This window comes from Perissodus microlepis, chromosome 3 (assembly GCF_051167445.1).
Source record: "Perissodus microlepis isolate ML-2025 ecotype Zambia chromosome 3, ASM5116744v1, whole genome shotgun sequence".
Taxonomy (NCBI): Eukaryota; Metazoa; Chordata; class Actinopteri; order Cichliformes; family Cichlidae; genus Perissodus; species Perissodus microlepis.
The window spans coordinates 5633951-5649471 of record NC_140463.1 but is presented as its reverse complement, the minus strand read 5'-3'; the positions used below and the strand labels follow the sequence as shown (position 1 = coordinate 5649471).

At 42.1% G+C, this 15521-nt stretch overlaps 1 protein-coding gene across 3 annotated transcripts in view; it reads right to left on the bottom strand.

Moving 5' to 3' along the window:
* The window catches only part of LOC146389572 (butyrophilin-like protein 2), a 38990-nt gene that overhangs the window by 21026 nt on the left and 2443 nt on the right, over positions 1-15521 (bottom strand). For all 3 annotated transcript variants that reach the window (XR_014797467.1, XM_084911146.1, XM_084911160.1), the window contains exons 2-5: positions 6178-6516; positions 5901-5999; positions 3020-3346; positions 1080-1406 (exon numbers count right to left, since the gene is read on the bottom strand). Coding sequence is in view for 2 of the 3 variants with exons in the window: in XM_084911146.1 (XP_084767272.1) it covers positions 1080-1406; positions 3020-3346; positions 5901-5999; positions 6178-6516 (1092 nt within the window). In the remaining variant the exon portion in view is untranslated. The remainder of the gene's footprint in view (positions 1-1079; positions 1407-3019; positions 3347-5900; positions 6000-6177; positions 6517-15521) is intronic.

Sequence of the window (15521 nt, the reverse complement as noted above, 5' to 3'; positions counted from 1 at the left end):
ATGTTAAAGCAGCGCTATAGCTCACCTGGCTGAGCAGGTGGGCTGAAGGCGGGGCTTACTACAGGTGCCTGTGTGTCCCTCACTCTCTCCCCACTTTCCTGTCTACTCTCTGCACCTATATAATAAAGGCAAACATGCCTCCAATAGAAATCTTTGCAAACACAAAGTCCCACAGCAGCCCCGTGTTCTCCGGCTAAAATGAGAGTTTTTGTCAGTGGAGTCTGGTGGCTTTAACCACACAAACATTACAGCTGCGCTCAAATATCACAAAGAGCTGTGACAGCAGAGAAACACATGACAATCCTCCAAATATCATCTAGAAATAGAAATATGTCCACTGTGGGACGTGTGAGGCTGACATTAATATGTCTTAAAGTGGGAGATGAAGAAATGATTCCAGGGCCCAAATCATGGAGACAAACATCAATCCACACTTCACTTTGTTTCCTGTCTCTAAAGTGGGAATATTTCAGTGTGATGAACAAACGGCCTCCAACAAATAAAGCTGATTTCCTTTTCCTGTCTTTTCTCCAGCGGCCTCAGCTTCTTCCTCTTTCCCCTGTCTTCTTCTGCAGACGCTCCTCTGTAGCTTCAAGCTGTTTCTCTTTACAAGGAGAGCTACAAACCTTTGCATCCAGCCACAAAGACCCCATGGGCTCCTCTGGATCATCACACTCAGCATTTTCACAATAAAAGCCTCATATTTATGGCTGCTCCACCCTGACATGTGACAACATCCAAATGACTGGATCAAAGTGTTTGAATGATCTCAGCAGCTTTAAAACTATTGATATTTATACATTTACATTGATTTGGACTAAACTAACAAAACTATTGATTTGATCCAAACTCCAATCATGCCAGAGGCTTTTATTTTGAAGTTAGGATCATTTTTAATGGTCTTCTTAGTCTGTTCATTTAAACACACAGTTGCTCCGCCTGACATTTTTGGCTTTTAGATCAAAACATCAAAGAATTTATTTTATTTGAATGAACTGAAAATAGATTCAAACTAAAAGCTTTTAGAGAATAAACTCCTACATGACCTCTGACCTTTGACCTGTATCTACAGCACTGACCTCTGACTTTCAGCTCCACTTGTTTCTTCAGCAGGATGTTTCCCTCCCTGCTGTAGACGGTGCAGGTGTAGGTCCAGTTGTCCCAGTCTGTGGGGTATTTCAGGGTCAGACTGAGGTCTCCAGTTTTCAGCAGGTCTTCATTCATCTTCGTTCGGTCTCTGTAAACCTGGTCCTGTTCTGCAGGCTGGTCAGAGCCGTTCTCATACACGTGGACCTTCCTGTCGTATTTGTCCTTCCACTCCACTTTAGCATCTTTAGGCAGGTGAAGTGTGGTGTTGAAGGGCAGCTGGACAGACTCCACCCCTGAATCCACCTCCACCTGGGGGACTGAGAGGACAACAAAGCACAACATGAGCTTGGATGGAGACATTTGTGTTGACTCTAACAGGCTGAATGCTGCTGCTTCACTGGGAGCTCACTGTTAGATAGAAAGTGGTCAGTGTGAAGAGGAGACGCAGCAGAAAGATGAAGACTGACAGGAAGAAAGCAGTGAACAGACTGTTGGAGCTGCTGTTAGTGGGACAGGACTTTATTCAGTCTCTGAGGACCAGATTTGACTTGATGAAGCAGAGAAACACAGTCTGAGTGTTTCTGTCACACTCACTTCATCACACAGCTCAGTTTGACAACATTTGGAAGAATTTGATAGAAGCCTTCCTTTAGTAAAAGCACCAAGAAAACACCATGAAAACACCTCACTACACACAAAACTGCAGTACTGGCAAATTGTACATAAAGTATGAAAAGTCAAAGTACTTATTGTGCAGAAAAATGTTCCCATCAGTGTCTATGGATCAATATTACTGCTGCACATGTTTAAGGCTGAGCTCATTTCAAATCCTTTCTATTGTGTTGAATCTGCAGTAATGCATCATATTCTATAAAATCATATGTTTGTAGTGGCTGTCCTGTGAGGACCACGTCTCTCTAAATAAACAGCTGTTAATGAGCTCACAAACACAGGCCTACAGCTGGATTTGAAAAAGTCCATTCAATAGAAAATCAACAATCACAGCTGGATTCAAAGGCTTGAGCTCTGTGTGACATGGTTACCTGTCAGTATCTACAGGGGGATTCAAATATGAAGGAAACATGAAGGTGGTGCATTAGAAAAACTGCTGCTTTCAAGTGCAGAGCAACAAACTATTTGAACTGATCCAACTTTATTAACACAGACAAAGATTTGTGCATCAGCTGCTGTTTGCTGCTAAAGATATAATCCAGCTGATGTGGGAGAACTACATGTGACACTTTGATGCAGCCATGAATCTGACTGATTTCTTTCCATTTTCAAAGGTTGATGCATCAGTTAAAGTCCTTAAAAAGCTCAGAAATAAAGAGAAAGGTTGGTTACAGCAAAGAGAGGCACTGGCAGCATTTAAGACACTAAACAAGAGAAACAGATCAGAGAACATCAGACTGAATAAGTGGAATAAAGTGAAACAGAGAACTAACGCTCCCTAAGAATGGAGCTGTCAGAGGAAGAGAGCAGCAAACTGAAAGTCTCTGTTAGCTGCAGAGCTCTGAAACTTCACACAGCTTTGGATGATAACATGGAGAAAGGATGTGGAGATTTTCACACTTCTGCTAGAAATCATCTTCTAGTTATTGTGACTCAGATATGACTGATTATAGATGAGGACCAAAGAAGGTTTTTACTGAGATTTGGGCTGACTTAGCTTAGCCTGTGTTTTAGCCACATGCTAAACAAACACATGTTCAGAAACTAGAAGATGTTACCTTTCAGATGAAGTCTCACACATGAACTTTGCTCCTACAGTTCATCTGATGAAGCTTTTACATTTGGCTGGAAATCAAATAAAAACCAAAACAGCCACAAACATCAGACATGCTAACACTGTAACATTATTGGATGGAGCCACTGAGACTGAACCACCATCACTGACCTCTGACCTTTGACCTGTATCTACAACACTGACCTCTGACTTTCAGCTCCACCTTTGTCTCCATCAGGATGTTTCCCTCCCTGGTGTAGACGGTGCAGGTGTAGGTGGAGTTGTCTCCATCTGTGGGGTGTTTCAGGGTCAGACTGAGGTCTCCAGGTTCCAGTAAGTTTCTCTTCATCTTTGTTCGGTTCTTGTATTTATCGTCCTGTTCTTCAGGCTGGTCAGAGCCGTTCTCATACACGTGGACCTTCCTGTTGTTTGCATCCTTCCACTCCACTTTAGCATCTTCAGGCAGGCAAACTGTGGTTTTGCAGATCAGCTGGACAGACTCCACCCCTGAATCCACCTCCACCTTATAAACTGAGAGGACAACAAAGCACAACATGAGCTGTAGTGAAGGTTACTAATGTTCTCCTTATGACCTGTTACAGTGGACTTGTTCTGTGCTTGCACTGTTAGACCTCAGTGTAGACCACAACATTTTCCTACAAAGACTAGAACACACCAGAGTTATTAAAGGAAATTCACTGCAGTGATTTGAATCATCAGATTCTAGTTTTCTTGAGACTCAAAAATTAGCGCTGGAGTCCCACAGGGTATTGTGCTGGGACCAGTTTTATTTACATGCTTCTGTTAGGTAATACATTTAGAAAACAGTGTATACATTTTCATTGCCATACAGATGATGCACATTAGGTTTTTATTTTTATGTCACCAGTTAAATCAGTTACGGGCATGTTTTAAAGACAATAAGGCCTTGACCGTGGCTCAGGAACCACATCTGTAACCGGAAGGTCGCCGGTTCGTTTCCCAGGCTCTCTGTCCTGGTTGTTGTGTCCTTGGGCAAGACACTTTACCCTACCGCCTACTGGTGATGGCCAGTGATGGTGATGGTGCGATATGGCAGCCTCGCTTCTGTCAGTGTGCCCCAGGGCAGCTGTGGCTACACCTGTAGCTGCCTCCACCAGTGTGTGAATGTGAGAGTGAATGAATAGTGGAATTGTAAAGCGCTTTGGGTGCCTTGAAAAGCGCTATATAAATGCAATCCATTATTGATGACCCCTGCTGCTAAATACATCATATTGATCCTGGACCTGTATATAAAAATAAATCATATTGATTGATAAAAATAAATCATCGTGATTTATTATTAATTAACAATTAATTAAATTGGTTTTTCACTGCAGTCAGACAATTGAAGTGTTTAAACAAGATTTTAAGAATTTCTGTGAGCAAACTTTCTTTTGTGATTTCTGGCATTACAACTGCAACAGAATCCATCTCATTATTGATTTAGATCTAGCATGGAAATACTTTAATGATGTTTTTACCAAAATTATAAATAAACACGCCTCCATCAGCAAAGTACAGAAACAATGCTTGGTTTTGTCCTAAGTTGACCAGTCTCCTCAAATAAAGAGATGCTGTCTGGGCTCAGATCAGAGAAACGGAATCTGAATCTTTACATCAGATTTCAAACAGCTTAATGAACATGAGGCTCTTTCTGCAAACATTCAAACTCAGTCTGTGGTTCAACCCTTCAGCTTTTTACCTCTTAATGTCCTGGAGATCCACTGGACCTTAAATCTGTTGGATCCACATACATCTGAAGGACCAGATCAACTTGGTCCTTACTTTTTAAGCTAGCTGCAGACATTATAGCAGAACTGCTAACCTATATTTCTAATTTTAGCCTTTAAACAGTGAGATCCCTGAAAGATGGAAATCTGCCCCTTTGTTTAAAATAGGTGATCCTTCCTTCCCAGCATCAGTTATGTCACGGCCCGCAGTGGCAGACTGAGTGGAGACTGTGTGGAGGACTCAGGTGCAGACACAGGCGAGGACATGAAACTGAGTTCAAACGAAAAGCGAGCCTTTATTATGGCTGATGACATGGGGTTCAAACAAGTGACACAGTGACGAAACTAAACTATAACTAAACTTGGGAAACTGGTACTATGATGCCACAGAAAACTATGAATACAAAGACTGGCCGTGAAACCTCTGCTGCTGGTCTCTCTTGGAAATCTCAGTTGGACTTTTATGTGGATAAATTGTGGATAATGAAAGAACAGCTTGTCCACATGCAGCCTCTGTGTCAGATCAATGCAGTGAAGCACACACACTGTTTAGTAAAGTCATGTTGTGGAGCTGTTTCACTGATCAATGACTGAGTCTGAAGGAGGTTTTCTGACTTCTGGAACAAACCTGGAAGTTTCTCTTCAGCTCTCTGTATCAGCTGTTTGTAACTCTCAACTCTTTCAGCTTCTGGAACAAGTTTGTGTGAGCCACAGTCAAGGAGCCACCAGAGGACACCTGCTGACCATCGGCATTATGGGTAGTGTTAAGTCTAATTGTTGAATGTTGTCATTGTGGTTCTTAAATTTGTAAAGTCTTAGTTCAAACTATAGGATCAAGACTTTGTCTCTGACCACCTCTCCAGCTACTCTGTGCTGGGGGAGGTTTTATTGTAGATACATCCTATCTGACAGATCTGTTTCTTGTGTTGTAAGCTTCCTGCTTTTATGATCCTTTTGGTGAGCAGGAAGTCACGCATACAGAGAGACACACACACATTCTCACATGCACACACACATACACACACAAAGTGCCTTGTCTTAGAACCATTGGGGGGTTTTACGGTGGGAGGTGCTTGTGCTGTGATGTGTACTGAAACTGTCATGTCAATAAAAAGGCTGCGAGGACAGCTGCTCTTTGAAGGATTTGGGCTGGAGAAAGATGAGGAGCGTGAGCTCCAAGAGCTGGTTCTGACCCAAACTTCCCTCGTTAGCGAGTAAAAAGCCGGTTGAAGATGTTCTGTCTTGTTTTCCGTTCTTCATGAGGAATAAGTCTCTAAACTAGCGGGGCCTGTGGAAACACAGACCCAACAGGTAGTTTAGTAGGAGACTCTCACCTGACATGAAATAGTGACGGAAATGAAATAAAAGACCTCCAGAAACCACAAGAAGAACCAGGAGAACCAGGAGAGCTTTGGCCCAGGATGGAAACTGTTCTGTGGAGAAAAACAAAGAACAACACGACCTTTGACCTCTTCCTGAATGTAATGATGTATTTTACTGAGTATGCTTCAAGAACATCTTTTTTGAGTGAACATATTTATGCAACACTAAAATAGTAAAGTTTTATCTGAGTGATGTCAGATGTAACTACAGCAGGTGTTTGTTGCTGACCTTTGACCTGCAGCTGTACATCACTCCAACTCAGTTCACCTATAAAGTCTCTGACGGAGCAGGTGTAGGTGCCGCTATCAGACAGTTGGAGGTTGGTCAGGTTCAGGCTGAGGTCTCCAGTTTCCAGAGCGTCAGTGTTCATGGATGTTCGGCCGCTGTAACGCTGGTTTTGATCTTTCAGTTCGTCTCCTTGATCCTGACGCTGGTGGACGGTTGGAGGACTGAGGTCGAAGCGACTCCACACCACTGTGGGGTCAGTCAGATCGAAAGTGTCAAACTGACAGGGCAGGATGAACGAGTCCCCCTCATATATCTCCACAGCTGAGGCATGCTGGGAAACTGAGGACACAGACAGAGACTCCATGAGTCACTAAAGATCAAGTTTAGACACATTTATAGAAACCAGGAAACAGAAACATTCAACATTTTAACAACTCACAGATAAAAGAAAGGAAGCAGCAGGAAGTCACACACAAAATTATCAAACCAAAAGTCCAAACTGTGGAAACAAGTGAGCCACATGAGGGCTAAAACTCAGGAACAGTAAGAAGTTCTAAAGAAGTAAGAAGAAGTTCTAAAAATCCGACAGAGACTGAGGGTATGTTCTAATAGTTCAGAACATTACCTCCTACGTTCTTTTCCTAACCACTGTGTTCCACATGTGATTGTCATAATTGCTTCTAGGAGTGTTTTATTTATTTGGTGATTTATTTGGAAAGAGAGGGCAAGATGTTCTCAGCATTAGTTGGTAATTGGTGGGTCAAACCTGTGAGCCAAAACTTTGGCTCTACCCTGTAACTCTTCATCTCAAAAAACTCAAGATTACAATCATAAATAACAAAAACCGAGACACCATGTAAGGCGCTGATCAAGATTTATTTAAAGAAAACATTGTAAAGTTTAACAAAGAGTGTAAAGAGTAAGAGGCTGGAGTTACAGCTCAGATGAAGCTCCTCACTGATAAGATAAGATAAGATAAGATAAGATAAGATAAGATAAGATAAGATAAGATAAGATAAGATAAGATAAGATAAGATAAGATAAGATAAGATAAGATAAGATAAGATAAGATAAGATAAGATAAGATAACCTTTATTAGTCCCACACGTGGGAAATTTGTTTTGTCACAGCAGGAAGTGGACAGTGCAAAAGTTATGAAGCAAAAATTAGAATACAATAAGAATAAATACAGTACAACTGTACAGAATAGAATAAAATAAAATACTATATACAGTAGAATAAAATAGAATAAAATATACAATAAGATAAAAATAGAATACAAATGCTGTATACAACTGAGTAAAAATACAACGATGCCAGAAAAGATTATTTCACATTAGTGTTATTGCACATGTGTGGATGTGTGTGTTTGATCAGTTAAAGTCTTTGTTGTGGAGTCTGACAGCAGTGGGGAGGAAAGACCTGCGAAATCTCTCCGTCACACACCGTGGGTGCTGCAGCCACTGAAGGAGCTGCTCAGTGCTGTCAGAGTCTCCCGCATGGGGTGGGAGATGTTGTCCAACAGGGATGACAGCTTAGCCACCATTCTCCTGTCACTCACCACCTCCACTGGGTCCAGAGGGCATCCTAGAACAGAGCTGGCCCTTCGGATCAGCCTGTTCAGTCTCTTCCTGTCCCCAGCAGAGATGCTGCCACCCCAGCAGACCACACCATAAAAGATGGCTGAGGCCACCACAGAGTCATAGAAGGTCTTCAGGAGTGGGCCCTCCACTCCAAACGACCTGAGTCTCCGCAGCAGGTACAGCCTGCTCTGCCCTTTCCTGTAGAGGGCGTCTGAGTTATGAGTCCAGTCCAGTTTGTTGTTCAGATGAACACCAAGGTACCTGTAGCTGTCCACAGCCTCAATGTCCATACCTTGGATGTTCAGTGGTTGCAGTAGAGAATGCTTGTGCCTGCGGAAGTCTACCACCAGCTCCTTGGTTTTACTCGCGTTGATCTGGAGGTAGTTCAGCTGGCACCAGTCCACAAAGCCTTGGGTCAGTCCTCTGTACTCCTTGTCGTCCCCATCAGTGATGAGGCCGACTATTGCAGAGTCATCAGAGAACTTCTGCAGGAAGCACTGGGTGGAGTTGTGGGAGAAGTCTGCAGTGTAGATGGTGAAGAGGAACGGAGCCAGAACCGTTCCCTGTGGGGCCCCCGTACTGCAGACGACCCTGTCCGACACACAGCCCTGAGTCCTCACATACTGTGGTCGGTCGGTGAGGTAGTCCAAAATCCAGGTAGTGAGGTGATGGTCCACTCCTGAGTTCTCCAGCTTGTCCTTCAGGACCGTGGGAAGAATAGTGTTGAAGGCACTGGAGAAATCAAAGAACATGATTCTCACAGTGCTCCCAGCGGTCTCCAGGTGAGCGAGGGAACGATGCAAGAGGTGAATGACGGCATCATCCGCTCCAATGCCAGTAGAAAGAAAATTTTTCAGATCATTTAAGGTGGAATATTTCTCTGATGTCAGGACACAGTTTGTCACCTGTTTACCTTCTATTATGTGTTCTTTATCCTTATTTTTTAGATTTATTCAAACCACCTTCACATCTTACAAATTGGTATGCTTAGCTCTGATGTGGCAGCTGTGGCTCAAAAAGTGAAAAAGGAAACTCAGAAAGAGCACATCACCTGCTAATCTGAAGGTTCAATAGTTGGCTGGTTATTGACATTAATGTGTAAATAAACATATTAATGCTTGTTGATGTTTAATAACTTTGGGAACTTTGTGAAAGCAGCGATTCACAGTCTTGTAGATGTGCAGTTTCATTAGTCATAAACACCACAGCCAGAATGTCAGTGCATCACTGTGAGAATATACCTCAGCATAGCTGGAAAACAATAACATTGGTAAGTTTTCAAAGTTGTAAAGTTGTTTGGTCCTTCATTTACAATTTCTCAAATATGGATGCTTCACTCTTTTTCTCACATCAAAGTCCCAGATGGAGGAGTCAATGAACAACAAAAAAAGATGTCCTCACTCTGAGCATTTCCTCTTCAAATAAATATGAAGTTTAACACAAATAAACAGCTTTGTTAACTTACAGCTTATTTTCTGGCAGCTCGCCTCCTAATATTAGTTTAAGTAAGTTTGCACACATTAAAATGATTAAACTGTTTTTCTTTGGTTTTTATTCTGAAAGAATTTTCTGATTTCCCCATCAGCTCTTTCTCCTCACAGGTGCACAACTGAAACCAGGTATCAGTATTCAAGCTCCACCCACAGCACCACAACAGCCTCTACACAACACAGCTACAGCTACTTATGACTCAGTTACAGCTCTGACAGGTGTTCTGTGGTCCAGATGTCACAGCACGCCTGACATCTGAACCATGTATAGACCTGTGACTGAACAGAGGAAACAGACTCAAACTGAGTCAAACAGTCTCCCAAAGTCTGTGATCCCTTCATGAGATTACTGTTCAGTCAGAAGAACATCTAATTGATGTAATGCTTTCCCTGGCTGCTGACCCTAATCATGAAAAATGAATGCCTAAACCTAACCATAACCTAGCTGTAACCCTCACACTAAAACTACATTTTGTGTTCAGTGCTCCAGATGTCACAGCACACCTGACATCTGGACCATGTATTATAGACCTGTGACTAAATGACACTCTCACACTGCTCACACTGTCACAGCTCAGAGTTCAGCTTCACACTTTGTTAAAGCACATCTGTGGGATGAAGTCCGGCAGCCACAGATCACTTCTGAGGAAAGAGGAGGACGTCGGCTTTCCTCATAGTTTCACGCCCGAGTGCTCCGGTTGGAGGCGGCTGCTGCGGCCTCACCCTGACACGCACAAAGCTCCACCTTCAGTCCTGACACTGAAACATCCACTGTGGCTACAATGATGCAGATGTGACCCTCAGCAGCTGGATTTCCTCTCCATAGATGTGTTTCCATGCAGATCATGGACATAAAGCAGCTGCAGGATGAAGAGTGTGAAAGAACTTCTTCCACTACAGTTTTCATTACAGCACTGTGGCACTCCACAAACCCTCACACTGTCTCAATCCCTGTTTCCAGTTTGACTGAGAGAAGGCCTGAAGCTCAGCCAATCACAGGACAGGAAGTGATCAGCTGACACAGTGATTTGGAGCTGTCAGGGTGAGGCTGCTTCATGCAGGTGTGAAACTATGAGGAAGCTGAACGCCTCCTCTTTCCTCAGAAGTGATCTGTGGCAGTCTGCCATCATGTTTGGCTGCACACACTAAGGCTACGTCCACACGTACTTTGGAAAACTGAGATTTCTGTTTTGTTTTTAAAGAAAATCTCACCAAAAACACAGTCAAACATGGTCAAGACCATGTCAAATCCACGCCGTGTAGAAATGTTGGCCAATCAGAAGTCTAGAAGCCTGGGAGGGAAAGAGTAAGCAGGGTTTGATGCAAACCTGAAGTACTTCTGAAAAGTTTTTGTGTTTTCGAGTGACTTCATCATTTCAAATGTTAATAACCAAAAACAGTACTCTGGCTGCTGTAGACTCACAACTTAGGAATGAACAAATACATACAACATGCATAAATTTAAATTAAATACAAATTAAATTTATTCAAACCGTCAACGACGTGGCGTCTGGATTTAGGTTGTGAGAGCGTCTGTGTTGACTCTGTTCACTCTGACGTCCCTGTCTTTGTAAATGGAGGGACAGTAACTGTGTGTGTATATGTACGTGTGTAAAAACTGCAGATAGATTAACAGCAACAGTATTTTGTGTATATCCACCATTGTAGAAATTAATCTCATGTAAACAATAACGTGGCGCACAGCGGCACGTCAAAAAAGGCGCACACCTTTGGCGTTGCGTGACTAAACCTCTGTTTTCCTCGTAAACACGTAAAAGCAAAAACTAAGTTTTAAAAATCTCAGTTTTCAGTGATCGGAAACGGCGTTTACGTGTGGACGAAAGGTGCAAACACATAGAAAAATCTGCGTTTTCAAAAATACCCGTGTACGTGTGGACGCAGCCTAAATGTGAGCCCACTGAAAGCTGACAGAGTCTCACAACTACACGTGCACAGGTGTGTATCAGGTGACTCATGGAGGTGTATTTAATGTTAAGTTTGGATGAACATGTTTGTAAATCTTAGTTTGTGCCTGTTAAACACATCATACACAGCTGTAACCCTCAGGAGGCAAAACTCATTCAGGTCAATACTCTAATGTTACATTATTGGTGTATATTGATTACAAAGTTTCATAGTAACTGATGACAATTCTAACAGCTAATTCATTTATCAGGCAGGGATAGCTCAGTAGGTAGCCAATGGCTGCCCACTGCTTCACTGAGTGAATGGGTTAAATGCAGAGAGGAACTTACCCACGGGGATCAATAAAGTTTACATTATTATTTACATAATGTGAGTAATAAAAACTTCTCCTCTTCTCCAGAGTTGGGCAGTAAGTACTTAAGTACAATTTTAAGGTATCTGTACTTTACCTGAGTAGTTTTTTTTTTCGAACTACTTTTTACTCCCTACAATTTTAAACACATATCTGAACTTTCTACTTCTTACATGTGTTGGGATTTTCCCAAGTGCATCATTACTGCTTTTGCTATAATGGTCATATTTTATTAGAAATGTATTAGGAGTTTTTATTTTGAGTTATTACAATCAGAACAGAAAAGACCGTCTGAAGAAAAGAAAAAGAAAGAAATTAGTGAGGAAGTTTACAGAAGAAGAGGGAGAGAGAAAACAAACAAAAAAAAAATCAAACAAACAAACAAACACACACACACACACACACACACACACACACACACACACACACACACACAAATCCAGGCAACAGAGAAACTGCAGCCATGGTGCTGAAGTCACAGGGGGTCTTGGCGAGGAGCCTGCAGGGTCCCAGCAGCCGGCTGCACCAGAGCAGAGTGCGCACAGGCCCAGAGATCTGAGACCCAAGGACTCCCTCACCCCAAAGCCAGGGTGTGATGGAACCAGGGGGGCAGGCCCCGCCAAGCAGCCATTAGCCAGAACACACCCAAGCACCGAGAACCACACTCTCTGTCTGTGGGGGTACCAGCCACAGACAGAGAGTGTGGTGGGGGGAAATAGTGTCTATTTTGATAGTTTATTAGAGATTTCTATCATGAATTCATTGTGGAAACTGAGCACAAGTTAAAAGACCAAACACAACTAAATGTGTTTATCATACAAATATAAAAGGGTGTTATAATAATATGTGGCTTACACGCCTGTTAAAACCTGCCTGGTGACAGATGACACTCACAGTAATCTGCTGATGATTGAACTGCATATTTAATGCAGGGATATTTCCTGTTTGAACTCTTCAGGGACCCGTGTATTTCCTGAGCAAACACTCTTCTCCTCATGCTGCTGCTGTGCTGTCAGCTTTAAGATGGAACAATAAATATTTCTATTGATTTGCACAGAAAGCTTTTAAAAAGCAACAGAACAATAAAAGCAGCAGCAGCTCTGACTGTGTTAATACCAACTTAAATATGTCAAAGTCAGGTTTCTGTTTAAAACAGATCACTGAATGTTTGAGTTACAAATACACAGATTTAACTACATTAACTTAACTGTGGTATAAAAACTGGATTCATTGACTGCTATGTAGCAAACATAGAGAGTAGAAAGGTCTGTATAAGAATGAAGCTGCTGATGCAGGACTGTACACATGTTCCTGTTTAGAGGCAAAGTCGCCCTCTACAATGTAGCAACAGGAAATAGAAATATAGTTTTATTTTCCTTCTTTTTCTTCTGGTTCAAGCTGAATACAGTTAGAATAAAAGAGTTAGACTAAAGTTTGTACTCACATATACTGATATGATTTTATCATTATGTTAATACAGCACAAGGTTCAGTTAGCTTTGCACAAAAATACAAACATTGTTCAAATTTCCTGCTCTGACTTGGCCTCAGGATGTCTAGAAGCAAGAATCAAGCGCACCCAAAGGAAACAAGCGCACCAGTGGTCACGTGCTCAGCACACAGAGTGGGAATGACTGAAGGAGCTGCTGTAACGCAGCTATGATGCAGTTTTGTGTGATTGAGTGAGTTGATGAATCTGTAAGTGTTCTTACTTTGGCAGATTCATTAACATGATACTGATTATAATCTGGCTGTAATCTCCTGCAATGACTACAATCAGCGGGATGAGGAATAAAGGACTTTTCTATGGTTTCCTTTAACTGTTGCTAGCTTGCCATATTAGCAATATTAGCAACTTGTAAGACATCTGCTATTTAGCCAATTCTGGGTCTGCAGTGACCCCTTGTGGACATTGTGAGATGTTGCTTGTGTTGAGTAGATGATGTGTTGTGATTGTTTTCCTAGTTATCTATGACTCTACTAATTATAAAATTGCCCATTTCTGTTTCCAGAAAACCATGTTTATAGTCACACGTGCTGTTTGCTATAAAACAAGAAGTTCAAGTTTGGCTGCACCGAACTCAGATTAAGCCTCACAAACATTTTCATGTAAACAAATCTTTTCTGGGACTTAATTAAAGACAATTAACCAAACTCCTGGACTGCTGCAGTCGTTCTGACAGAAGACTTAGACCAGACATGTGTCCCCAGTATAAATATATTTTACAAACATCCTTCAAAGAGCTACTTTTTACTTTTACTTCAAGTACATTTCAGAGCCTGTACTTTTTACTTTTACTGGAGTAAAAAAGTTGAATCAGTACTTTTACTGGAGTATTTTTAATAGTAGTATTTGTACTTGTGCTAAGGTACTGAATGTCTGTACTTTGCCAACTCTCCTCATCTCCTGATGTGTTTACCTGTCCAAGCTGCACAGGTGAGTCGGACTCTGTGAGCTCAGCAGGATTCAGCCTGAAGCCTCTGCAGTGAGACAGCACCCTGACCCTCACACTCAGCTTTTTATTCTGCTTCTTATTACACTTAATGGTCTGTGTTTGATATGTGACTCACTTATATATTTCTTATTGTTTTAATCCACAGCTCAGACTGTCCTTTTAAATTAAACCAATCATTTCCCCCTCTTGCTGTCAGTGTGGTTACTGAACATGAACTCTGATCTCTGAGTGAGAGCAGCACAGACTGAATACCAGGATAACAAACTGACATACTGTTTTGTATGGATTTAAATGAATTATTATTATTCAGGCTGTCAGCATTAACTCGCTAACACAAATTAGCCCACGTTAACGCACTAGCCACTCAGCAAATACCAAAGCAGACCCCTGGATGGGGCTCAGCCAGCAGGGGGGGGGGGGCTTTTGAATGGCCACGATGGGTGAAACTGGGGAGCCCATGGCACACCCATGTTTCTGCCTGTAGAGCTGACCCTTGTATGTTAAGTAGGTGGAATGAAGACAAACAAACAACCTCTAGTGAAGCGGATGGCACAACACAGAAGAGCTACCTCGTCAGGCCAGGACTCTGCAGTCTATTTACACCTACAGGCCAGTGGACACTCTTTCAATGATGAGGATGTTCACATCCTGGACAGGGAGGAACGCTGGTTTGAGGGCGGAGTCAAGGAGGCCATTTACGTGAAAAGGGAAAGACCATCTCTGAATCGAGGAGGGGGCCTAAGAGTACATCTGTCACCATCTTACAATGCTGTGATTGCAGCCATTCCCCAACTCTCTGTGAATGGTACTCATGGCCATTGATCAGTAGTCTTTGATCAGTGGTCGTTGATCAATGGTCATGAGAATTTGCATAATCATGATTAAGGAACTGACCTCCCAGCCCATTGTTCCTTCAGTGGGTTGGTTTCAGTCATTATGCAAATGTACTGTTTATAAGATTTGGGGAAACCTGCAGTCAGCTGAGACTGAAGAAGTCACTTGGATGAGTGACAAAACGTTTCTCCCGCAAAACGCTACGTCCAGATGAACAGAATCAACTTTTGGAGATTTACTTTCCTGGATGATTGAGATGCATCAAGACGTTATTATTATATTCTTTTTTTTTTGCCTGTCCCGTCCGGCAGTGTAGCTGCACAGGACAAGACGAGAATGAGAATTTTTGTCTGAAGGCCAAAAAAATGCCCAACAGAATTATTTTCTCAAGTGCATCATTACAATGTAGCTGCCATCACCAGTGTGTGAATGGGTGGATGACTGAATGTAGTGTAAAGCGCTTTGGGGTCATTAGGAACTAAGTAAAGCGCTATACAAATACAGGCCATTTACCATTTACAGGCCATTACTGCTTTTGCTATAATGGCAGTTATATTTTATTAGAAATTTATTAGGATTTTTTGTTTTGAGTTATTACTATCAGAACAGAAAAGACCGTCTGAAGAAAAGAAAAAGAAAGAAATTGGTGAGGAAGTTTACAGAAGGAGAGGGAGATAAAAAACACTGAGGATCTGCTCCAAACC